Below are 25,197 nucleotides of genomic sequence, written 5' to 3' on the forward strand. Positions count from 1 at the left end.
AATAAATTTGCCGCTAGGGGCGCTGTATACGTAGCTACGTATTTACTGACATCTAATACACGAAGAAATTTGCCGCTAGGGGCGCTGTCTATAATATTATATAGGCCTAACGGTGTGTTCTCTAATTTGAATTAGCGCCCACGTCACACTTCGAAGCGCCCCCAACGACGGAATATACGATAAAACTCGGACGCTACTTGTCCAGGTTTCTTTTCTCTCTGCGCCGGCGACCATTCAACATCGTTCCTTGATCAGCTCCTCGTAATCCTGACTTTCGAAGGCAGTATTGGATGGAAAGCCACGTTTTACGCCGACGGTGGGACGTGACTCTAAGCTCTCCGCCATTGAATGTCCATTAGAACGTTGAAATCAACGCGAAAGGTTAAGCCTAGTACGGTATGTGTGAAAGTCTTTCAATAATCCAAAGTCATCCAGCTAGCAATTTATTATTTTATTTAATCGCAGAGTTTAAATTATTTAGGTAGAGTTAATTGTTAGTTAATTATGTTTATTTATTGAAAGTTAACTACAATATGAAGAAATTTCCAGACACGAGGTCAGTTAGACAAGGCTTAATTTAGAACATCTTAAATCAAGTACTTGGGCTCATATTAGGGGAAATTAAATTCCTTATCTATTTTAAATAATAAACCTCGACTGTTAACAAATTAGGTCTCATTTAACGGCGCGAAACTATATTACCTAAAATGAGTAACGTATGGTTTAAGGGGGCCAGATTAGGTTGCACTAGGCTAGGCTGAACCTTTTATAAAAATTTATCCGGGCCTGGCACTAATCTCTTAGTTTTTACTTTATGCCGTCGTTTTAATTTAAATTAACGAGGGTATTTTAGAATTATTACGCGTAAATTATAGATTTGAGATTCTAAAATTTCATTCGAGGCAGTATTTAATTATTTTAGATAATGAACTACGGTCTATTTAATAAATTAAATGGTTTAAATTAATTAGAGTTAACTGTTAATAAGTTATCATTAATTATGGAGATTAAGCCAATTTAATAATTTTAAAATGAGCCACGAACGCGAAGTTAAGGCTAGAGATTTTTAATTTATATTTACGTAGTTTTTTTCTTAAATTATTTTAATCTATGGTATTGTTTCCGTGAGTTATTTTGTTGGGACCTCGAGTAGCCATTTAATTCTGATATGGAAATTGCTTAACATTTAGTGCAATTCTTACATTATATTTATGGGAATATTTTACTTGGTTTTTTTTAAATAATTATTTTGCTAGGACCTTAAAGTAGCCCTTGAGTTCTGATTTGGCTTAATATTTAGTGTGATTTTTAAATTTTGTTTTCGGGAATATTTTACATAGTTTTTCTTCAATAATTTACGGAAACAAATCCATAGATTACAATATTTTTGTTAGGCCCCTCTAATACTTATTAATATTTGTTATTAATATATTTTCATTTTTAGACGCGATGACGTTCTTGGATATTCTGTTGCTGGTCATTCGGAGAAGTTTCCTACCAGATGATTTCAACCTTTGTTAGAGACGCTCATTCCAGATGACATCTTCCTTGGATTTGCGATACAAGATGTTTTCAACCTGTGGTGGCCATGCAATCATTCTCTACAAAAATGCGATGAACATCAGCGAATCTAGAAAATTCAAATTTTTATTAGAATTATAATTGCAACTACTTAATTTATTTTTACACGTTCAAACTTCAATTTACGGAACACTTTGTATTATTTTTTGTTAAAAATTTTTGTAAACACCTTATTTTTTTACTTTTTGTTCAATAAATTATGCCTTAAACCACTTTTTTTGTTTTCTTAAAAATTATTTGATTAAGAGGGAAGGTTTGAATTTTTTAGCTCTAAACAGATAGCCTATTTTTTGAGGACCCTCTTTTAGGCTTCTTTTAGCTAATATATCATAAAATAAAACTATAAAATTGTTTTGGGAAAAAATTAGCCTAAAACAAGCTTAAATTGTTAAAACAAACCCTAAAAAAGGGTCTCAAAATACTACCCTAAGTCCAGACCCTAAAAAATTCAAGCCATCCCCCATATCGAAACATTTTTAAGAAAACATAGAACGTGAGACAATAAATTTTTTTATTGAGAAAAAAACAATTGAGGTGTTTACAAAAATTTTGTACAAAAAAATATTTAAAGTGTTCCGTAAATTAAAATTTGACCGCGTAAAATTAAATGGGGTAGGCTAGTTACCGATTAAATTAAAGAATAAAATTAAGTTAATTGGCGGAAAAACTTCACGGTCCAATCAGTTTGAAGGCCTTGTGTTTCGCAAATCCAAGAAAGATGTCATCTGGATTGAGGGTCCTTAACATCGGATGAACTTCCAAGTCTACTTGAAAACGTCTCTGAATGACCAGCAACAGCTTATCCAAGAAAATCATTCGCGTCTAAAAATTAAAATAAATTAATTACAAATATTAAGGAAATGCCTAATTTTAAAAAAAAGTGCTACTTTAAGCCTAACAAAAAAAATTTACCGAAATAATCCCATATATTTAAATAATTAGCAAAATACTGGCGATATATTGCTAAGCTTATCCAAGAAAATCATTCGCGTCTAAAAATTAAAATAAATTAATTACAAATATTAAGGCAATGCCTAATTTTAAAATAAGTGCTACTTTAAGCCTAACAAAATAAAATTTTACCGAAATCATCCCATATATTTAAATAATTATCAAAATACTGGCGATATATTGCTAAGAAATTTTTTTTAATAATCTAAGTTAAATTTCTTAAGCCTTGTTCAAATTTCTTAACCTCGTGGTCGTAGTTTATTTAATTTTAATTCAAAATTATTTTTTAATAGACTGAATTTACGTAAATAATAATAATTAACTGCCTTTTCATTAAAACTACTTTATTTATTAAATCAATAAGCTATTTAAAAAGGCTTACATTTGCTGCGCATTAACAAGTTTGTTCATTGCAACATGAATTCGCTGAATCGATTCCAAAAGAACATTCAATGGCGGAAAAGAGCTCTAGATTTATTCATCGACGGCGAAAGGCCTGATTTCCAAGAGCTGAGCAGGAAACGATCTTGACTCCACGATGCCAATATAAGAAAGAAATTTCAGTCGGTTACTCAAGAGCAAAGTTCTCTCCCGCAAGATTTACACCCTCAAGACGTTAAAAGCAGACGACACTAATTGGTGTAAATTCAACCGTTTTTCCGTTGGCCTATTCCATGAAGTAATTTTCGCTCCAAAGAAATTACTCCATGGAAAAGGACAATGGAACGTATGGAGCAATATTGTTGGAGACACCAAACTTTAGGGTAACTTTCATTTTCGCTCCATAAAAACTACTCCATGGAAAAGGACAATGGAAGGTATGGAGCATTATTGTAGGAGACACCAAATTTTATGGAATTTTAAAGAAAGTTTCCTTCTCTCTCCAAGAAAATTACTCCATGGAATAGGCCAACGGAAAAACGGTATTACTCCAATTAGTGTCGTCTGCTTTTAACGTCTTGTGGTCGTAAATCTTGCGGGAGAGAACTTTGCTCTTGAGTAACCGTCCGAAATTTGTTTCTTCGATTGGCATCGTGGAGTCAAGATCGTTTCCTGTTCAGCTCTTGGAAATCAGGCCTTTCGCCGTCGATCAGCCATTTTTCTTTTCACCGTCAAGGAATAAATCCAGAATCTAGAGCTCTTTTCTGCCATTGAATGTTCTTTTGGAATCGATTCAGCGAGGTCATGTTGGAATGAACAAACTTGTTAATGCGCAGCAAATGTAAGCCTTTTTTAATAGCTTATTGTTTTAATAAATAAAGTAGTTTTAATGAAACAGGCAGTTAATTATTATTATTTACGTAAACTCAGTCTATTAAATAATAATTTTGAATTAAAATTAAATAAACCACGACCACGAGGTTAAGACATTTGAACAAGGCTTAAGAAATTTAACTTAGATTATTAAAAAAAATTCTTATCAATGTATCGCCAGTATTTTGCTAATTATTTAAATATATGGGATTATTTCGGTAAATTATTATTTTGTTAGGCTTAAAGTAGCACTTACTTTAAAATTAGACATTGCCTTAATATTTGTAATTAATTTATTTTAATTTTTAGACGCGAATGATTTTCTTGGATAAGCTGTTGCTGGTCATTCAGAGACGTTTTCAAGTAGACTTGGAAGTTCATCCGATGTTAAGGACCCTCAATCCAGATGACATCTTTCTTGGATTTGCGAAACACGAGGCCTTCAATCTGATTGGAACGTGAAGTTTTTCCGCCAATGGACTTAATTTTATTCTTAAATTTAATCCGTAACTAGCCTACCTCATTTAATTTTACGCGGTCAAATTTTAATTTATGGAACACTTTAAATATTTTTTTGTACAAAATTTTTGTAAACACTTCAATTGTTTTTTCTCAATAAAAAAATTTTGCCTTGCCTCACGTTCTTTGTTTTCTTAAAAAAGTTTCGATATGGGGGATGGCTTGAATTTTTTAGGGTCTGGACTTAGGGTAGTATTTTGAGACCCTTTTTTAGGTTTTTTTTTAACAATTTAAGCTTGTTTTAGGCTAATTTTTTCCCAAAACAATTTTATAGTTTTATTTTATGATATATTAGCTAAAAGAAGCCTAAAAGAGGGTCCTCAAAAAATAGGCTATCTGTTTAGAGCTAAAAAATTCAAACCTTCCCTCTTAATCAAATAATTTTTAAGAAAACAAAAAAAGTGGTTTAAGGCATAATTTATTGAACAAAAAGTAAAAAAATAAGGTGTTTACAAAAATTTTTAACAAAAAATAATACAAAGTGTTCCGTAAATTGAAGTTTGAACGTGTAAAAATAAATTAAGTAGTTGCAATTATAATTCTAATAAAAATTTGAATTTTCTAGATTCGCTGATGTTCATCGCATTTTTGTAGAGAATGATTGCATGGCCACCACAGGTTGAAAACATCTTGTATCGCAAATCCAAGGAAGATGTCATCTGGAATGAGCGTCTCTAACAAAGGTTGAAATCATCTGGTAGGAAACTTCTCCGAATGACCAGCAACAGAATATCCAAGAACGTCATCGCGTCTAAAAATGAAAATATATTAATAACAAATATTAATAAGTATTAGAGGGGCCTAACAAAAATATTGTAATCTATGGATTTGTTTCCGTAAATTATTGAAGAAAAACTATGTAAAATATTCCCGAAAACAAAATTTAAAAATCACACTAAATATTAAGCCAAATCAGAACTCAAGGGCTACTTTAAGGTCCTAGCAAAATAATTATTTAAAAAAAACCAAGTAAAATATTCCCATAAATATAATGTAAGAATTGCACTAAATATTAAGCAATTTCCATATCAGAATAAAGTGGCTACTCGAGGTCCCAACAAAATAATAACTCACGGAAACAATACCATAGATTAAAATAATTTAAGAAAAAAAACTACGTAAATATAAATTAAAAATCTCTAGCCTTAACTTCGCGTTCGTGGCTCATTTTAAAATTATTAAATTGGCTTAATCTCCATAATTAATGATAACTTATTAACAGTTAACCCTAATTAATTTAAACCATTTAATTTATTAAATAGACCGTAGTTCATTATCTAAAATAATTAAATACTGCCTCGAATGAAATTTTAGAATCTCAAATCTATAATTTACGCGTAATAATTCTAAAATACCCTCGTTAATTTAAATTAAAACGACGGCATAAAGTAAAAACTTAGAGATTAGTGCCAGGCCCGGATAAATTTTTATAAAAGGTTCAGTCTAGCCTAGTGCAACCTAATCTGGCCCCGTTAAACCATACGTTACTCATTTTAGGTAATATAGTTTCGCGCCGTTAAATGAGACCTAATTTGTTAACAGTCGAGGTTTATTATTTAAAATAGATAAGGAATTTAATTTCCCCTAATATGAGCCCAAGTACTTGATTTAAGATGTTCTAAATTAAGCCTTGTCTAACTGACCTCGTGTCTGGAAATTTCTTCATATTGTAGTTAACTTTCAATAAATAAACATAATTAACTAACAATTAACTCTACCTAAATAATTTAAACTCTGCGATTAAATAAAATAATAAATTGCTAGCTGGATGACTTTGGATTATTGAAAGACTTTCACACATACCGTACTAGGCTTAACCTTTCGCGTTGATTTCAACGTTCTAATGGACATTCAATGGCGGAGAGCTTAGAGTCACGTCCCACCGTCGGCGTAAAACGTGGCTTTCCATCCAATACTGCCTTCGAAAGTCAGGATTACGAGGAGCTGATCAAGGAACGATGTTGACTGGTCGCCGGCGCAGAGAGAAAAGAAACCTGGACAAGTAGCGTCCGAGTTTTATCGTATATTCCGTCGTTGGGGGCGCTTCGAAGTGTGACGTGGGCGCTAATTCAAATTAGAGAACACACCGTTAGGCCTTTATAATATTATAGACAGCGCCCCTAGCGGCAAATTTATTCATGTTTTAGATGTCAGTAAATACGTAACTACGTATACAGCGCCCCTAGCGTCAAATTTATTCATGTTTTAGATGTCAGTAAATACGTAACTACGTATACAGCGCCCCTAGCGGCAATTTATGAACTATCTATTGCTTACACGAATGTCTAGCAGAATTTTATCATGTTTTAGATGTCAGTAAATACGTAACTACGTACTCAGCGCCCCTAGCGGCAATTTATGAACTATCTATTGCTTACACGAAGGTCAAGCAGAATTTTATCATGTTTTAGATGTCAGTAAATACGTAATTACGTACACAGCGCCCCTAGCGGCAAATGTGTGAATGATTAATAATCCGTTCTTAACTAGTAAAATAATAACAACCCGTAGCCCCTAAGTTACCCACAATCCCAATCCCGTTTAAAATCGCTAACGAGTTTTTAGTGAGTAGCCCCTCGATGATTACTCGTAATCTAGACGCAACCATTAAACCCCATCCATTTTAAATCACCAATGAATCCCTTTCCTTTTTAAAAGCGTCAATAAAAATCAGCAATAAAAGAAAATTTTCATTAGTGAATAGCCCCTCGACGCGCTGCCTTTAACAGTGCTAAAGTGTAAATCCTTTTTAATCCAGTTAATGCATTTTAAAATCCTATATATGCCTGCTGTAACTTAATTGGCAGAAAAGGAATAAAATGAGATTCGTTAAATCGACGAACAATTTATTTATTCTATAGTACATTTATGAAGTATAAACAAAAGTATATAGATATAAAAACAAAAAGTAAACTTCGTTGAAAGTTGCTCGCGGCGTGTGATATGAGAACTTGAGAAGCCCTCTTTTATCACTGAATGGCGTCGATCCCGTCCCCTCTGCTTGGCACTGGGAAGAAGACGTGAATAGGCTCATAATGCGGCACATGCTTGTATTTTTCTTTGAAATTAGAAAAGTTCATTTTTAACTCATTATCGACATAAACACTAGTATTAATACTTGGAATGCTTTAGTAAGCACAGAAACTACAATAAAACACAAAAACTACAATAAAACGCACAAAAACTACAATAGAACACAAAAACCACAATAAAACGCACAGAAAGTACAATAAAACACACAAAAAATACAATAAAACGCACAGAAACTACAATAAAACGCACAGAAACTACAATAAAACGCACAGAAACTACAATAAAACGCACAAAAACTACTATAAAACGCACAGGAACTACAATAAAACGCACAGAAACTGCAATAAAACACGATAAAACAGCATAGAACAGCATAAAACAGCATAAAAACACAATAAAACAGCATTGAACAACATAAACCACAGTAAAACAGCATAAAAACACAATAAAACATCATAGACACACATTAAACAGCATAGAAACACAATAAAACAGAATAAAACAGCATAAAAACACAATAAAACAGCATAAACACAAATTAAACAGCATAAACACAAATTAAACAGCTTAAAACAGAATAAAACAGCTTAAAACCACAATAAAACAGCATAAACACACATTAAACAGCATAAAAACAGCATAAAAACACAATTAACAAACAAATAGAACAATAAGGTAACAAATTAAACAATAAACGAGCAAATAAGAGAATAATTGAATCCAAAAATCAGATAGATAAAAATTAATTATGTTAAATTGGACAAGAAAAATCTACATTCTTCACTAGAACTCTATAATCTACTTTTGATTCAGCCCTCTCGATACCTTTTAGTATACCGTCACGTGATTACTGTCACGCGCTTATTTCAAAATCAAATTAAGTCTACTATTTTACCTCTCCGAGTGACAAGGACTATATCTGAGCATAATTTTCTGTTATTCAACTAAGGCGACGAAGATAAGATACTCATTTTCGGAACTGATTGGATGGTTGGGAGAATCTGTTCTGCTCAACGCATATGCATGGATGGAACATTCAAAGCTTCACCTGCACTATTTTATCAACTCTTTACATTGCACCGTCTCGTTAAAAAAAAAATATTACCTCAGCTATTTGTATTGCTACCAGATAAATCTCGCGAAACTTATGATCGTATGTTTCGCGCCATATAAACAATCGCCGCAATCCGTGGTTTATCTTTCAGCCCTGCAGAATTCATGTGGTGCCATGGTGACAACGCGGATGCAAGAACGAACAATGATTGTGAAGGCACACATAACAAGTGGAACAAAGCATTGAAGGTCCCTCATCCCGACATCTATGAACTCTTAAAGAAAGGTCCATCAAGAAATTGAAATAGACTCTATGAGCCGTCTTCACTCTGTTAGACCACCTCTAAAAATGTTTCGCGATCTTGAAAACAAACGGAACATTCTAAGAGAACAATTGGACACCGGCGCTAAAACACCCGAAGAGTTTTTGGAGGCAATAAAATATGGTTTTAATTTAGAATAGTAAAATGTATACGATACTTATTTTAATTTTGGGAGAAATAAATATTTGGGTTAAAAATCATTGGGAGAAATAATTTTGGGTAAACTGGGATTGGGATAAGTAGCGTTTGGGAGAACTATTTGGACCCCCTGCTGTTTCCATACTGTTACCCCCTGCTGGGACCCTCTGCTGTTACCCCCTGCTGCGACCCCCTGCTGTTACCCCCTGCTGTGACCCCCTGCTGGGACCCCCTGCTGTTTCCATACTGTTACCCCCTGCTGGGACCCCCTGCTGTTACCCCCTGCTGGGACCCCCTGCTGTTTCCATACTGTTACCCCCTGCTGTTTCCATACTGTTACCCCCTGCTGCGACCCCCTGCTGTTTCCATACTGTTACCCCCTGCTGTTTCCATACTGCTACCCCCTGCTGTGACCCCCTGGGGGTAACAGTATGGAAACAGCAGGGGGTAACGGTATGGAAACAGCAGGGGGTCACAGCAGGGGGTAACAGTATGGAAACAGCAGGGGGTCCCAGCAGGGGGTAACAGCAGGGGGTCCCAGCAGGGGGTTACAGCAGGGGGTCCCAGCAGGGTGTCACAGCAGGGGGTCCCAGCAGGGGGTAACAGCAGGGGGTCCCAGCAGGGGGTCCCAGCAGGGGGTCACAGCAGGGGGTCCCAGCAGGGGTAACAGCAGGGGGTCACAGCAGGGGATAACAGCAGGGGGTCACAGCAGGGGGTAACAGTATGGAAACAGCAGGGGGTCCCAGCAGGGGGTAACAGTATGGAAACAGCAGGGGGTCACAGCAGGGGGTAACAGTATGGGAACAGCAGGGGGTAACAGTATGGAAACAGCAGGGGGTCCCAGCAGGGGGTAACAGTATGGAAACAGCAGGGAGTAACAGCAGGGGGTCACAGCAGGGGGTAACAGTATGGAAACAGCGGGGGGTCCCAGCAGGGGTACACAGCAGGGGTACACAGCAGGGGGTAACAGTATGGAAACAGCAGGGGGTCACAGCAGGGGGTAACAGTATGGAAACAGCAGGGGGTTCCAGCAGGGATAACAGTATGGAAACAGCAGGGGATCCCAGCAGGGGGTAACAGTATGGAAACAGCAGGGGGTCACAGCAGGGGGTAACAGCTGACGTCATTGGTCACGTGACCCATGACGTCAGATCACGTGATCGATGACGTCATTGGTCACGTGAGTGATCGATGACTTCAGATCACGTGGCCTCTGACGTCACCGAGGTAATTGACTTGTGACGTCACAGATGTTAATGTTAATAGGTAATGATTGTCCATTCAGTTAGCCCCAGCGTTCATTCATTTAGGCCTAGCGTTCATTCATTTATGCCCAGCGGTGTTCGGCCATTTGGATCTCGCGCCTGGGATATGGCGCACCAGAGACCGCGCATAGGAGCTTTTAGCGCCCCCCGAAGTTGGAAATTTACTTAGTTGGAAGTTAAGCGGTCAGCCGGTTCATTCGTTGCGTGGAAGCGGTCGAGGAAAGTCTCTTGGAAAAACCTTTCTCGCTCAGCTGATCATTACGGGTCAGCTGGTTCATTCGTTGCCTGGAAGCCGTCAGGAAAGTCGCTTTGGAAAACCTTTCTCGCTCATCTGATCGTGATCCCGGGTTTTGAGGTCGATTCTTGATAGATCCACCATTTCGCTGATCGTTTTTGCCGAGGACGCAAGCTGAATTCGAAGCTCTTCAACATACTTGGCGGCCATTGCTTCGCCTCGTGGTGCTTTAACAGGAAGTGTTAAATGTTAGTGAATTTTATTTATTTATTAGAAATCAAGTAAAACAAATAATATTTTACAACGAGATGTTGGACAAGAGAGAATCCCTAAATAATTAGTTTAGGGGTTATTATTATAATCTATTAAACGGGGTACGTAATTAATTTAGAGATAACGCGACAGATTTTCGGAAATCAGGTCCCCCAAGAGAAAATTTTAAAACACGAGGACCGTAAGCCTAAATTGAGCCGTGTCTTATTAAACTCTAGTTATTTTATGGATACTGTCTGTGGGAATAGTTTTAAAATAAACGGAAGGTTTTCCTAAAATTAGTTTAGGGATAAGTATTAATTAATTTAGAGCTAAAGCGACCGATTTTCGAAAATCAAGTCCTGCAGAGATCATTTTAAGCCTTGTTCCATTTAATTCTAGTTATTTACGGGGTCTATCTGTGGGAATAGTTTTAAAATAAATAGCAGTTTTTCCTGAAATTAGTTGAGGGGCTATTATTAATTAATTTAGAGCTAGAGCGACAGATTTTCGAAAATCAAGTCCCGCAGAGATCATTTTAAGACACGAGGACCGTTGCCTAAGCCTAACTAAGCCTTGTTCCATTTAATTATAGTTATTTACGGGGTCTATCTGTGGGAATAGTTTTAAAATAAATAGCAGTTTTTCCTAAAATTAGTTTAGAGGCTATTATTAATTTATTTAGAGCTAGAGCGACAGATTTTCGAAAATCAAGTCCCGCAGAGATCATTTTAAGACAAGAGGACCGTTGCCCTAAGCCTAATTAAGCCTTGTCCCATTTAAGTCTAGTTATTTACGGGGTCTATCTGTGGGAATAGTTTTGAAAGGCCTGTTTTCCTTAAATTAAATTAGGGGATATTTTAAATTATTTTCATAATCAAGGTTTTCCTTAAATTAGTTTAGGGGTTTTTTCTTATATTATTTAAATCCATTTTGTTGGGCCCAAAAGTAGGCAATTGTTTAAGATGGTTTATTAATAGGTTTTCATTTATAGATGCAGCTGATATTCTTGGATTTTTCTGTCGCTGGTCATTTCTAGACGGATCATTCCAGATGACTTATCATTCCTGATGACATCCTTTGTTGGATTGACGATGCACGATGATTTCCGCTGTTCTGGACTTGCTACGTATCATTCCTGATGACAATTCTTTGTTGGGTTCCGCTACTCGATGTCTTCTTCCGGACTTGCTATCTCTCTCAACATTGACTCGAAGATACGGAGAATATCTTCGAAGCAAGAAGACACAAAATACATCTTTTTTACTCGCAATTTTTTCATGTAACCACTTAACTTAATTTTTTTCTTGCAAATTTTATTTGTAACTACTTATTATTTTTTTGCGTTCAAACTTTAACTAACCAACCTCTTTAATTTTTTTTTGTTCAAAATTTTTGTAAACACTTTGGTTTTTTGTTTTTCATTGAATAAATCTAGCCTTAAACCTCGTTCTTTCTTTTCTTGAATTTTTTATATACTAGACTTGGTTTCAGTTTTTAACCTCTGGACTTAGGGTGATATTTTTGACCCATTTTTTAAGCTTTTTACTTAATAAATATTTTTTATGAAAAAAATATTAAAAATTAATAAAAAATATCTAAAAAATATGCAGAAAAAGGTCAAAAAAATGGTTATAAGTAAATCGATTGTTTTTTTTGGCCCTAGTCTAATAACGAAACTTTTTATTGAACACAAGTTACCAGACCTAACGTCAGGCCTGCGGGCCCAATTTAAATTTAACAAGCCCCTGTTTCACTCGGGAATCATTAAATTTAAACTAAAGCCCGCTGTGGAGCCCCCAAAACCAGGAAACTTCGTCCTTAGCATGGGATTTCAAATGAAAGTCCACTCGCAGACGTCCACTTCTTCCTGCACAAGAAAAATTCGAATTATTATTTGGAAAAAGGCACATGAATAACTTGAAATTAATTACCTTAATACGAAAATCCACTTGAATAATCTTGCATCATGTAACGTAAAATGTTCGGGCAGAAGACAAATTATTATTATTTGACATAATAGCTCACGCGTAGCATTTAACTAAATATATTAGTATGGGGAAGTAAAATAATACCATAAAAAGCCAAGCCTCGCCTTAAACCCGCTTAAAATCGTGTTTACTTTTAAAGGACAAAGCGTATAAGCAACCTTCTACCTTAAACCTAAATGAGAAATTTATTTAGATCCTACAAAACTCCCTCAACGAGTTGCCAAACGCTTTTCCCCTAAAAATATTTATAATTAAAATCATAAGCTAGATGCCTTAATACCGCAAAAGGAATCTCACCCTTAAAATCCTGATTACGCGTTCATTATTCTTAATGGAAATGAGGTACTTTGTTACCCCAAATCGGTGTGTGATACCTTGGAGCGTACCCAATCGATGGTTGGCAAAACGGCACTAAACGCGGGTTCGATGGCGGCTTACGCGGCAATCCAAGGGGAAATGGGCTGGAGCTCCATGGAGGCCAGAGAAGCTCGTTCCAAACTCAGGTACCTCGGCCGCCTAAAGTTCCTCCCCCAGGACAGATTGGCCAAACAAGTGTACGAGTCCATTCGTGCTAACGGTCTAGAGACCGCATGGACTTTCCGCGTCGCGGCGTTGGATAGAAAATATGGGGTCGGCACCGCTAGGGGTGAAGCAACATCCTATGCTACCTGGGCCAGCCAAGTCGACGGGGAAACAACCGAGCACGCTGAACGGACGTGGCGCTCCGCAATCTCCGCCAAGCAAAGCCTACGGCACTACGGGGCTAAAGCGCTTCCCTCCGTGGAGGCCTGCTATGATGGCTCTCACGGAGGAGGCCTCCTTTTCCAGGCACGGACGGGGTCCCTGCTTACGGGTGTCCGCCGCGCCAACTTCGGCGATTACCAGCGCACCTGTCGCCTCTGTGGTCTCCAGGACGAAGATGTCTTTCACGTCTTAATGGCGTGTCCAGAGACATGTGCCTCCCCCGCGACTTCCGATTGGCGACATGTCAATCGTGGTAGCCCGTTGGAAGTCGTCCTAGGTCTGGAGGGCTCCGTGTGGGACCACGACGCCGTTCGGGCCATCCTCACGACCTGGTGGACCAAAAATGAAGCCTGGCGACGCGCCCACCCTGACTCGTCCATACCACATTATCTGGACCGATAGGTCTCAAGACTTCCGTCCCCCGCTGCCACCACAAACATTTGCGCATTTTGTTGGACTTATTAACTTCTGCTGCGCTCCCCCAATTGTAGGGAGCCGCCCTGTTTCAAAAGGGCGTACCATTGTACGGCGAACAATTAAACCTGTAAACCTGTACAAGTATACCCCTGTAGGTTCGGCACTTACTTTTTTTAGATTATTCCATATTGATACCGTACTAAAGTCATTTTCGTTGGATTTCAATTAGCAGAAATATTGTCATTCCCGCTAATTTATTATAAAATAAACTTTTAGTATTTTAGGGACTTGTACCATAATCGGCTTTAAAGAAATTAAGACGTTTTTTCAAAAAACCTTTTTTCACTTTATTTAAAATTAACATTATAAACAACTTAAACGCATTATGTTTTACGTCTTTTATTTTTGTAATGTTCAATTCGTTCTTCCAAACTACCTATAAATTAAGTGGTTTAAATTTAAATCAAATTAAATATTACCACAAAAATTAGATTATAATTAACTATTTCGGCTTACCACACACTTCCCTTTCAAATAATGGTTTATAAACGGTAGTTTTAACACCCATGACTAAAGAATCACACTGAGAATTAACCGTTTCCATTTGTAAATCAGGGAGTGCTTCAAAATGGCTCAACATTCTGCGTACCATGATGCTTCTAAATACAAACGTTTAGGTAATACCAGAAGGGGATAATAGAAGAAGGATGACACTCTGTATCCTATTAATACTTTAGTTATGTAACATGATTCTTCCCTGGCGAGGGATCCCTTTTCGTTTACTCTCCTGCTTGTCAAACTTATTTCAGATGTGTAACTATCACTCTATTCTATAACTGTTTGGTACTAAATCCTCAGCAATCAACCCACAAACCTTGATTATCTTGACGTGCAGGGACAAAAACGCACTAGCGCACGCGCCTTGGCAAATAGTAAAGCAGCACTAATAGAGCTATCTCAGTTGTGACGTCAGTGTCTAGATAAAACGTCACGGGTTTAGCTTTGGCAGTGGGCGGCCATATTTGGTACCGCTTTGGTTCTATGGGCAAATAGCATGGGTGACGTCACTGACAATAAGCCTTCTGAGATAGCTCTATAGAGTAATGATGAGGGAAATATTTATTGCGTATATGTTTGTTCGGGCGGCCATATTTGGTACCGCTTTGGTTCTATGGGCAAATAGCATGGGTGACGTCACTGACAATAAGCCTACTGAGATAGCTCTATAGAGTAATGATGAGGGAAATATTTATTGCGTATGTTTGTTCGGTTTAGTAACCTTGCTCCAAATGTAAAATGGTGTTGGGAAAATTCATGTTACAATTACCTACTCCGCTTTGGGGTTGCTACACTTCTCTCGAAGAGTATTATTATATACTTCTGGTAATACTAATATATGCCAAAGACTAAATAAAATGTATTGTAAAGTTAGACTACGATTTTATAGAAGATTTCAAGAAATTATAGGTAATGTTGAAAAATATAGGATTTTATAGGAAATATAGGACCATTTTCTCCCTCAAAATAAAAAAAAGTTAAAAGAACTTTTTCCTGGCAATTAAATTATTTGCCTCTTGAAAAATGTTTTCAAAAATACTAGCAACACATACTTTACAGCGTGTTGCGTCCAAATAGACTGAAGATTTCGTATAACAGATACAATTACTTCTTTATCAAACACCCATTGAATATCGGAATATTGGCAATCAAATAAAACCAAGGGTAGCTCTGAATTAATTAATTAATTGATATTGAAGAATTAAGCTTCGTTTTAAATTATTTCAGGATGACACTAACTTACCAGAAGCCATGCAATATTGGGGTTTGCATGGGTTTTTTGCAACGTCCAAAAGTTCATCAATGATCTTTACAGTCAAATGTATTCACATATAGTTTAACAGTTTGATGAGAAACAAAGGGATGATAGGACCGAAATATGGGTGATTTTGAGTGGAAAATGTTCTATACGACATTTTGTCACAAGGGTCACCGTAAACAAGTTATGATTGGAGGTTTTTACATATTACCCCTTAATCTAAATTAAGAAAGTGGAAGACAATGTTAATTCTATTAAGGGGTCATCCTTAAAATACTCCAATCATAACTAAGTTTTAAAAGATGTCCCTTCATAGAACACTTAAAATCACCCATAGAACCCGTTGTATGTCGGTCCTACCACCTTTTCTATAACACTGTAAAATACAAACAAACATTTTCTGATTCTCGTTCCTGCCCAATTAAAAATAAAATGGCAACGATGCAACGTATTTGATGCCATAAAAATGCAGTACCCACTATGGTTAGTTCAACCATATTGTAACTAGAATTTCTTAAAAAAATTTAAATTTAAAATTTCCTTTTATCATACCAGGGATAGATTTAATTTTAGAAGTAGGAATGGAGAACGGTTAGTATTTACTTCAGTCCGACCAGAGGTCCGACTCATAGTCCAGTATAGAGTCCCTCCCTCCCTGCCCCCTCCAACGCGTAGCGAAAATTTTAAATTATCTTATTGGCTCACTTAAACTACGTTATGATGACGTTGCTGACGGGGACGGCGAAAAATACACGTAATTCCTGTTACCTTTGTCGCTATGACTCGCCTTTTCTTCCTTACCCCACCCCCGTCCCGGGGAAGGGGGTCCGGTACTTTGACGCAAGCCCACATTACGCTGTTCTTCATTCCTACTTCTAAAATCAAATCTATCCCTGAACACACTAAGTTATTTAACACGTGCACTTACGACGTTTCCTCTTCACACAGCGAAACAGAAACATCCAAAATTTTTCTACTATAATTAACTACCCCATTTGCTACATCCATTTTGCATAAGTTTCTAAAATCATGTTCACCAATGAGTTTCTTCCCGGCTAAGTTCATTTTCTGTTTAAAATAAAAGCTAAATTTAATATACAAAGGGATTTAATATCCAAAGGGTTCCAAGTAGAGTTGTGGGACCAAAGGATAGCGGGTTCTATGGAGGATTTTGAGTCGAAAATGTTCTATGCTACTTTGCCTAAAGAGGCCCCATTTACACGTTTTGATCCGAGTGTTTTAGGGATGACCCCTTAAATTCGAGCATAAGTATATAAGATATGTTGCATAAGTGTGACGCTACATATACTTCGTAATGCTAGAGACTTACTGAGACCGACGTGGGAATTGACTACACGCGTTTTTGCAACCCATCTTCCAGGCATGGCTTTACGAGAATCTATGACGTTTCATCTACGTCACTTCATGACAAGCTCTCAGTAACCAGTGACAAACTTATGGAACTTATCTTATGAAAACATGATTCAAGTAAGAAAATGAAAGACAATGATAATTTAACTGAGGGGTCATCCGTAACACACTCTAATCGCAACTTGTAAACAATGGGTGGCCCTTTGCAAAAAATCAAAATGTCATGGAACATTTTTGACTCAAAATCGCCCTAGGGACCCACTGAACTTCAGTCCTACCACCCTTTTTGGACCACCATGTTACTAACGTATACAATAACACTAACCTCTAAATTTAGGGAACATTTCGGGAAATAATACTTATAAGTTCGTTGAGTGCAACTGAATCTTGCACTGAATTCTTTATCAACTGGCACCCAAGCGAGAAATCTGATTTCGGGTGGAAGCACCCGATTTAAAATTTGCACATATTCTATTTCGGGTTTATTGACTGTATCAGAGTTCCCTGTGTAATCCGGTGGTTCAAAGACCCCGGGTCCTTCTTGAAGGTTAGTCCTAACATCGAGGGATATAACCTACAAACCTATTAGTTTAATGTGGGCCTAATTATGAAAGGTCTAATATTTTCTTTACTTGACTGAAAGCCGAAACTCCCTTGTCAGTTCTACCACAACGATGATAATTGGAAACCTGACGTGATTCTATTATCTTTGTTAATGTTAGGGCTTTGAATATCTCAGCTTCAATGGTATTCATTGTATCTTCTTGGGTAGCGAAACCCTGATAGTCCCAACCAAGATATAAGAATTTCATCGCAATGCGTCTCTTTTTATAGCTTAATGTATTCATGATTCAAGGCAATTAATTAAATAATACCTAAGATATGAATTTAGTTGAGTCTAAATACTTTTTAAAATTGAACATTCTCTTTGCTTTTGTGTTTGGTTTGTCCGTTTTATCATTTTTATTTTCAAGGTTCTTGGCAATAATGCACTTAAGTTGCTTGACGTGAGCTTCTAATTGAACTACTCTGGCTCTAAGTTCCTAATAAAATGACAGAACTAAGCAATTATAATACAAATACCCTTGGATTATCTTAAGAAATCACTTCAGATTCGGGGTCAACCAGTCTAACTTTATTCACTTTTTCATAGTTGTGAGTTATTGGAATTAAATTTTAGCACACCTTAATTAAAACCCAATATTTTTCTTTCAAATGAACGAAATGTTTATTTTGAAAATTCCTGACTTTTCTAGGCTATCCCTGACCAAATTTTGCCAATATCCCTGAAGGTGTTACGTTTTACTGTTACCAGAGCCCACTTCATCATACCTGGTTCATATTTAGCATTGATCGAAGCATGGTTTGATACACCAAACAAAATCCCTGACTTTAACACGCTATCCCTTACCATATTTTTCCAATATCCCTGACCATTTTAAGGCGTTTGTCAAAGCCCACTTCATCATACCTGGTATTGCTAGAAGCATGGTTTGATACACCAAACAATATCCCTGACTTTCTCCCCATTATCCAAATCCCCGACATCCAGGTTACGTAGGAACCCTGACATAAGTTCAAGCTCTAAGCTTCGGTAGCTTTTGAGAAAAATGTAATTGTACAAACTAAGAACATCAGTCTCGACGTTAGCAAGCATCAGTCTAACTTTGGACAAACTGTTTTAATTGGACACTGGAGGCAATTCTCTAATTTTTTAAGTGAGTTATCGCGGAAGTAAGATAAGGGACTATAAGTAAAGTGCTATAGCATTGGTAATAGCTCTTGGCAATAGTGAACAAATTTGAGGATTTGATGCCGCTTCCATCGCGCCTACACTAGAGAGAAAAAATTGGTCGAGTTCCAAGAAAATTTCCTACCCCCTTCCCCTCAACCTAAAGCCGCGGAAAACGGACGCGGGTGCTTGAATCTAGTTCGGGCGTCTACCGCTGAGAGCGTCTCAAACTTTGGAGGGATAATTCAGAAACCGCTACCAGAGGGCCAACCGTTGGTGTGCTAACAAGAATATTCACTTTCGCCAAGTGAAGAATTTGGTTACCTCGATACTTCTAGTCCCTTATCTTAGTTCGCAAGAGATAACTATCGTCTAAAGGGTTAGTTTTTATTAGCCCGAAGGGAATAGCAAGACATCCGCCGCTTTTCTTTCAAGGTTTGATGACATCTATGGTTTATAACCTATTTAGATATCGCGCTCTCATAGACAGCACGAGGTTGACACCAACCCTTTAGACGATAGCAGGGCGCCAACTCTTGCAGAGAAATTTTTAATAGGAAAAATAGGATTCGCCAGGCGAAATTATAGGATTTTATAGGACCAGATTCATGAAATTATAGGATAATATAGGACTCTTAAATGACTAGTATATAACCAGAACCGACCAATTTTAATGAAATACTGCTTAATTTTTACAATGCCTTTGCACTGCTAAAAAAATATCACCAACTATATCACTTACAGGGCTCCCACCAAAACCTCAAAAATAAATAGGGGAAAAAGGGACTTTTCACGATAAAAATAGGGTAAAATAAGGACCTAAATTTTAAAAGTAGGAACCAAAAAGGGACCACTGGTAAAACAAAATGATATCTATTCTGTGAAAATATCACAAACAGACAGTTAGGAACCTATTACTCTTTTCAATTTTTTCGACAAAATAGGATATTATTTCTGACTTTCTTTTGTTTATATTCTAATTCTAAGGGAGCGGTAGGTAAGACTTGATACTGGCTCTAATGTATAAGGAAGGTTTTCTGATTAGAAGTAACCATTTTCGTATCATGTTTACTGTTTTTTAAAAAATCCACTGAACTAGAATTTGGGCCTTTACGGGGTTCGTAATTTTTGGAATGAAATTCAAATTCCCTGAGTTTTCCAGGTTTTCGCTGACTAAGTTCCACAATTTTCCCTGACCATTTGCAATAACGTACAAGGCGAACATATATGAAAACCAGTCTAAATTCAGTCGAATAATTTTTTCACGAGTTGTTATTGTTATAAAAATTAGCCAATTAATTTGTTTAAATTTAACATTAAGTAAATCATAAATAACCGGAGCGAGCGAAGCGAGCTCCGCAAATTTGGGGCTTTGCTAAAATCTCAGACAAGACATTTTCTGAGGTTTTTCTTAAGGGATTATAATTAATTACTTCAAAATTCTCAAAATATAGGACTTTATAGGACAATTTGTGGAAATATAGGATAAAATAGGACACTTTCCAAAATATAGGATTTTATAGGAATTATAGGACCAGTTGGCGCCCTGCGATAGATATCACTTGCGATAACTCGCTTAAAAAGTTAGAGAATTGCCCCCACTGTCTGTCAGTCTAACTGTTACTTTGGGCAAAACTGTTTTAGATTGGACACTGTCTGTCAGTCAAACTTTTTAGCACCACATACGCTCGTAAGCATCAGTCTAACTTTTTAGCACCACATACGCTCGTAAGCATCAGTCTAACTTTGGGCACCACATATGCTCGTAAGCATCAGTCTAATCTAACTTTGGACAAAACTGTTTTAAATTGGTCACTGCCAGTCTAAATTTGGGCACCACATAAGCCCGCGACATTGGCAAACTTAGGACACTCAAATTCATGTTCAATAATTACAGTCAAAGGCAAGAACTGCCACTCTCTCAACAACGCCACAAGCATGCCATAAGAATGCGCGAGAGGAAATTTGTTTTCACGCTATAGGATAGGCAGCTCCCTATCTCGAACGACAGCTTATTCTGTATATACTCTGTTACAGCATCGGTTGTCAGTACGCGCAAAGCTAGGTCTCTATGTAACCTAGCTTTGTGCGTACTGACATGAGACGAAAAACTTCAGGATTTAAAATATCAGCGAGTTTTTCTTGCTCGAGTTCACGGACCTCTAGGCCTTGATTTCAAATACATGTGAAATTGCCTACAGCCTACGTATATGAAACTAAAGCCTAGAGGTCCGTACATTAGTGCTAAAAAACTCGCGGATATTTAAATCCTGAAGTTTTTCGTCACTTGTCAACACGCACAAACCTAGGTTACATAGCGACCTAGCATTGCGCGTACTGAAAACCGATGCTGTAACAGAGTACACACAGAATAAGCTGTCGGTCGAGAAACTCGAGATAGGGAGTCGCCTATCCTATAGCGTGAAAACAAATTTCCTCACGCTCATTCTTTAAAAATGGCCAGAAGGATGAACCTTTTCGTTGTCTAACCAACCGAAATTATTGAGTTAAATATGGGCTAATACCTTGATGTTACATATGTCTATAAAGGAGATCATTCCTTTTGAAAAAAAATTACATAACCAAGGATTAGTGACAAGTAATCACACAAACAGAGAAATAAATGATTTTTGTATTTTCTTATTTACCATATCAAGTAAAATAAACACCATAAGTTCATAAGTGTAACGTATGCCAAACTTTTTCGAAATAATAAAATAAATAAAACAAGGCTTAAAGTGTTTAAATTTTTGTGGTACAACCGTACAACCCAGTCTTTGACTCCTAGTCACATGGTAGGGTGGAAATAGACTTTGACGCCATTTTCAAAGTCGGGGGGGGGGGGTGAAAATAGTACCCAATCTATTTTCACCCTACCGCAGCCCTTAGCTCCATTCTTAGTCACGTGGTAGGGTGGAACACTACCTCCTATATAAGAATCAAGGCCCGAGTATGCTCCCTCGTCAGATGGGGATTTGGACTTGTATATAATTGTGCGGTTTCCCCGTGAGGTGGAGCTCGTTTCAGTATTTCTTATTTCAAATCACGCCCGTTCGCATTAGCACAATGACTTTGACTTTGATTCTTATATAGGAGGTAGTGGGTGGAAATAGACTCGACGCTATTTTCACCCGAGATAGACTATAGATAGTTTTCACACATGGAGGATTCATACCATTTACACCGGGCTATCTGGCGGACAAAAACCCCTATGCTTTTGTCCTCCAGATAGCCCGGCTTCCTGGTGTAAATGGTATGAATCCTCCATGTGTGAAAACTATCTATAGAGCTATCTCAGAAGGCTTATTGTGACGTCACCCATGCTATTTGCCCATAGAACCAAAGCGGTACCAAACATGGCCGCCCACTGCCAAAGCTAAACCCGTGACGTTTTACCTAGACACTGACGTCACAACTGAGATAGCTCTATTCATTTCACCGGGGGGGGGGTGAAATTAGTACCCAAGCTATTTTCACCCTACCAAAACCTTGGTACCCAGTATTTTCCATTAAATGTTCTAGTTATAATAAATTTATAACACTTACCTCAGTTGTTAATTTATCCAAATCCAAATCACTTGTTTTCTTATTTTTAACGTCCATATTTATATTGTATTCTATGAAATTATAGACAATTGAAAGGAAAATAACGTCCGAAGCAGATCACATGGAGGATTGACATGGAATGACGGTAAAGCAGACGACGTCTAAACGGAATCTCGACCGGTCGGTAACCCCAAAGCTCGAGCCAAAGAGGATTTAAATAAGAGTAGAAAATTTAACAATTCACTTTAATGTGAATGACGGAAAACACCGAGTTTACTATCCATCTTTTCTCCTCCATGGTGGAAACGATCCCGTAATTTTTTTATCAGTTTTGAACTTTTGACAACATAAGGCTTAATTCGTAGGGACGGGTTTTGTATCTTTAGTTCAAAAATAATAATCTTATTAATATTTATAAATTAAGTTTAAGAAATTATAGTTAGATAATTATGAAAGACATAGCCATTCCTCCAAACGCGTGTGTAGATTTATTGCTTTCAAAGCACCAAGACTATATCGCGTCTTATGGGAACCAAAAAGATGATTATGTATGTTGCTTTTTACCAAAAAAACGAATCATCATGAAATTAAAGCTAATTACACAATTTAAATAGGAATACTGCATGACAGAATACCTTCGCATGAGTGGAATTTACTGGGGTCTAACTGCAATTGATTTGATGGGGCAAATAGACAGGCTTGACAAGGAGGCAATTTTGGAATTTGTTGTTAAATGCCAACACCCATGTGGGGGATTTAGCGCCAGCATTGGTCATGATCCTCATGTCTTACATACGTTAAGCGCAATTCAGGTCTTAATTGCTTGTAGATCTTAACAAAAAGGAAAAAATATATAATATATTTGATTAATTTTAGATCATAACAACTTATGACGCTGTGAATAAAGTTAATGTTGAAAACATTGTTAAATACATCAAAAGCCTTCAAACGGAGGATGGGAGTTTTATGGGTGATAAATGGGGTAATTAAAATTCAGACAAATTAGGCTTACAATTAGCATATTTCTAATATCAAACCTTTTCTTTAACTATTTAGGAGAAATTGACACTAGATTTTCTTTCTGCGCTTTAGCTAGTTTGTTTCTGTTGGTGAGGAATTAAAACAATATAATTTAATTGAAAGTTAATATAATTAGGCTTATTTTTATCCAAAGGGAAAAATGGAAGAAGTAAATGTTGGAAAAGCTGTTGACTTTGTATTATCATGCATGAATTTTGATGGAGGATTTGGTTGTCGACCTGGCTCTGAGACTCATGCAGGGCAGGTATAAACACGAATAGCCTTATTAAATGACACCTTGTGGTTCAAAGTTCAATACATCTTATTCAAGATGCGTACGCCAAGGCTTATCGCGCGATTTTATGTTTTTTATCTTGACAGATCTGGTTATTTTGGACACAAAAGCAGACGACGCTTCATTTTGATTCAGATTTCTATTTGTTACTTAAAATAGCGCGATAAGCCTTGGCACCGCACGCATGGGGAATAAATTGCATAGGCTTATCGCGTGATTTTAAGTTTTTAACTGACAGATGTGGTTATTTTGTACACAAAAGCAGACGACGCTTCATTTTGATCCTGATTTGTTAGTTAAAATAACGCGATAAGCCTTGGCGCACGCACGGGGAATAACTTGCATAGGCTTGTCACGTGATTTTAAGTTCTTAACTGACAAATATGATTATTATTTTGGACCCAAAAGCAGACGACGCTTCATTTTGATCCAGAGATTTGTTAGTTAAAATAACGCGATAAGCCTTGGTGCATGCATCGGGAATAAATTGCATAGGCTTATCACATGATTCTAAGTTCTTATCTGACAAATATGGTTATTTTGGACCCAAAAGCAGACGACGCTTCATTTTGATTCAGATTTGTCAGTTAAAATAACGCGATAAGCCTTGGCGCACGCATCGGGAATAAAGTGCATTGGAAATTTCGAAATTCTCAATAACATTTATGATTTTTCTCAAAACCTTTTAAGATTTATTGCTGCCTCGGAACTTTATCGATAACGGGACAATTACACCATGTCAATGCTGATTTATTGGGATGGTGGCTTTGTGAACGACAGTTACCTTCTGGTGGTTTAAATGGTATTTAATTACTTAGAAACCATTAAATACTATTGAAAAAAATTAATCTAAATTCTTTAAAAAGGTCGTCCTGAAAAACTACCCGATGTTTGTTACTCTTGGTGGGTTTTATCATCTCTGACGATACTTGGGCGACTTCACTGGATTGATAAAGTGATTAGAAATGAAATGAAACAAATAAGTTTAACAATTTATTATAATATTACTGCGGTCTTCCCTTTAGGAAAAACTAGTCAAATTTATTTTGGCTTCCCAAGATGAAGAAACAGGAGGGTTTTCCGATCGACCCGGAGATATGGTTGATCCATTTCATACTGTTTTTGGACTCGCCGGATTGTCCTTATTGGGAAATAAACTTCTAAAGCCCGTTAATCCTGTGCTTTGCATGTCAGAAAGTGTTGTAAAAAGGCTTAACATCAATTGTCAAATGCTTTAAATTAAAAAATGAATTTATATATATCTTCGCTAAATAAAATTGATTATTATTATTAATTAAAGAAATTCTCAATTTTTTATTAATTATATTTATTTTTTATCAAAAATAAAGTAGGATTTATTTAATATAGTCTATAGAGATTAGAGTATAGTTCCTTTAAAGGGAGGGTGAAGTAGAAAATCAAGTGATTTTTTATCGATTTTTCTACTAATTACAAGACCAGTCTGCATAGTGAAACATTTAGGAAATATCTCTCTCCGAATGATTTTAAAATTATTTCAAATTAGGTTCAGATTTTAAGGATAATTTTAAAGAAGGTCCTCCGACCAATCGCGTAACACCTTGCCTTTTTATTAACAAAATTCTCGTGGCACGCTCCATGTCTCGCGCCACGATTGTCACGTCGCGCGCCCAATTTTATCA

General features: G+C 36.8%; 2 protein-coding genes and 1 long non-coding RNA gene across 4 annotated transcripts; 1 reads left to right on the plus strand and 2 right to left on the minus strand.

Annotated features, from left to right (window-relative positions):
• Window positions 1-7,139: 7,139 nt before the first annotated feature.
• LOC149702922 (uncharacterized) lies at window positions 7,140-9,116 on the minus strand. Its single transcript, XR_016381673.1, has 2 exons — window positions 8,234-9,116; window positions 7,140-7,363 (listed from the first exon to the last, which is right to left on the minus strand). It is a non-coding gene; the product is annotated as an uncharacterized LOC149702922 (long non-coding RNA).
• Window positions 9,117-14,078: 4,962 nt separating this feature from the next.
• LOC149702923 (tRNA pseudouridine(38/39) synthase) lies at window positions 14,079-22,390 on the minus strand. Of its 2 annotated transcripts, none has more exons than XM_089866834.1 (10): window positions 22,222-22,390; window positions 17,850-17,986; window positions 17,576-17,777; window positions 17,269-17,517; window positions 16,501-16,640; window positions 15,968-16,076; window positions 15,558-15,621; window positions 15,367-15,484; window positions 14,273-14,415; window positions 14,079-14,192 (listed from the first exon to the last, which is right to left on the minus strand). In XM_089866834.1, the coding sequence occupies exons 1-10, from the start codon at window positions 22,276-22,278 to the stop codon at window positions 14,140-14,142; spliced, it is 1,272 nt and encodes a 423-aa protein (XP_089722960.1). In that variant the 5' UTR covers window positions 22,279-22,390; the 3' UTR covers window positions 14,079-14,139. The 2 variants fall into 2 exon arrangements, with proteins under 2 accessions (XP_089722960.1, XP_089722959.1); XM_089866833.1 differs by having other exon boundaries at window positions 15,968-16,085; window positions 22,222-22,388.
• A 132-nt stretch (window positions 22,391-22,522) lies between these two features.
• Window positions 22,523-24,851, plus strand: RabGGTb (geranylgeranyl transferase type-2 subunit beta). Its single transcript, XM_089866836.1, has 8 exons — window positions 22,523-22,769; window positions 22,836-23,033; window positions 23,098-23,203; window positions 23,278-23,330; window positions 23,396-23,506; window positions 24,227-24,338; window positions 24,403-24,491; window positions 24,562-24,851. Exons 1-8 carry the CDS (start codon window positions 22,671-22,673, stop codon window positions 24,772-24,774), a joined length of 981 nt encoding a protein of 326 aa, XP_089722962.1. The 5' UTR covers window positions 22,523-22,670; the 3' UTR covers window positions 24,775-24,851.
• The last annotated feature ends 346 nt before the right edge of the window (window positions 24,852-25,197 follow it).

This window comes from Phalangium opilio, unplaced genomic scaffold (genome assembly GCF_054372755.1).
Source record: "Phalangium opilio isolate 3A_F unplaced genomic scaffold, DU_Popi_V2 ptg000017l_1, whole genome shotgun sequence".
NCBI lineage: Eukaryota > Metazoa > Arthropoda > Arachnida > Opiliones > Phalangiidae > Phalangium > Phalangium opilio.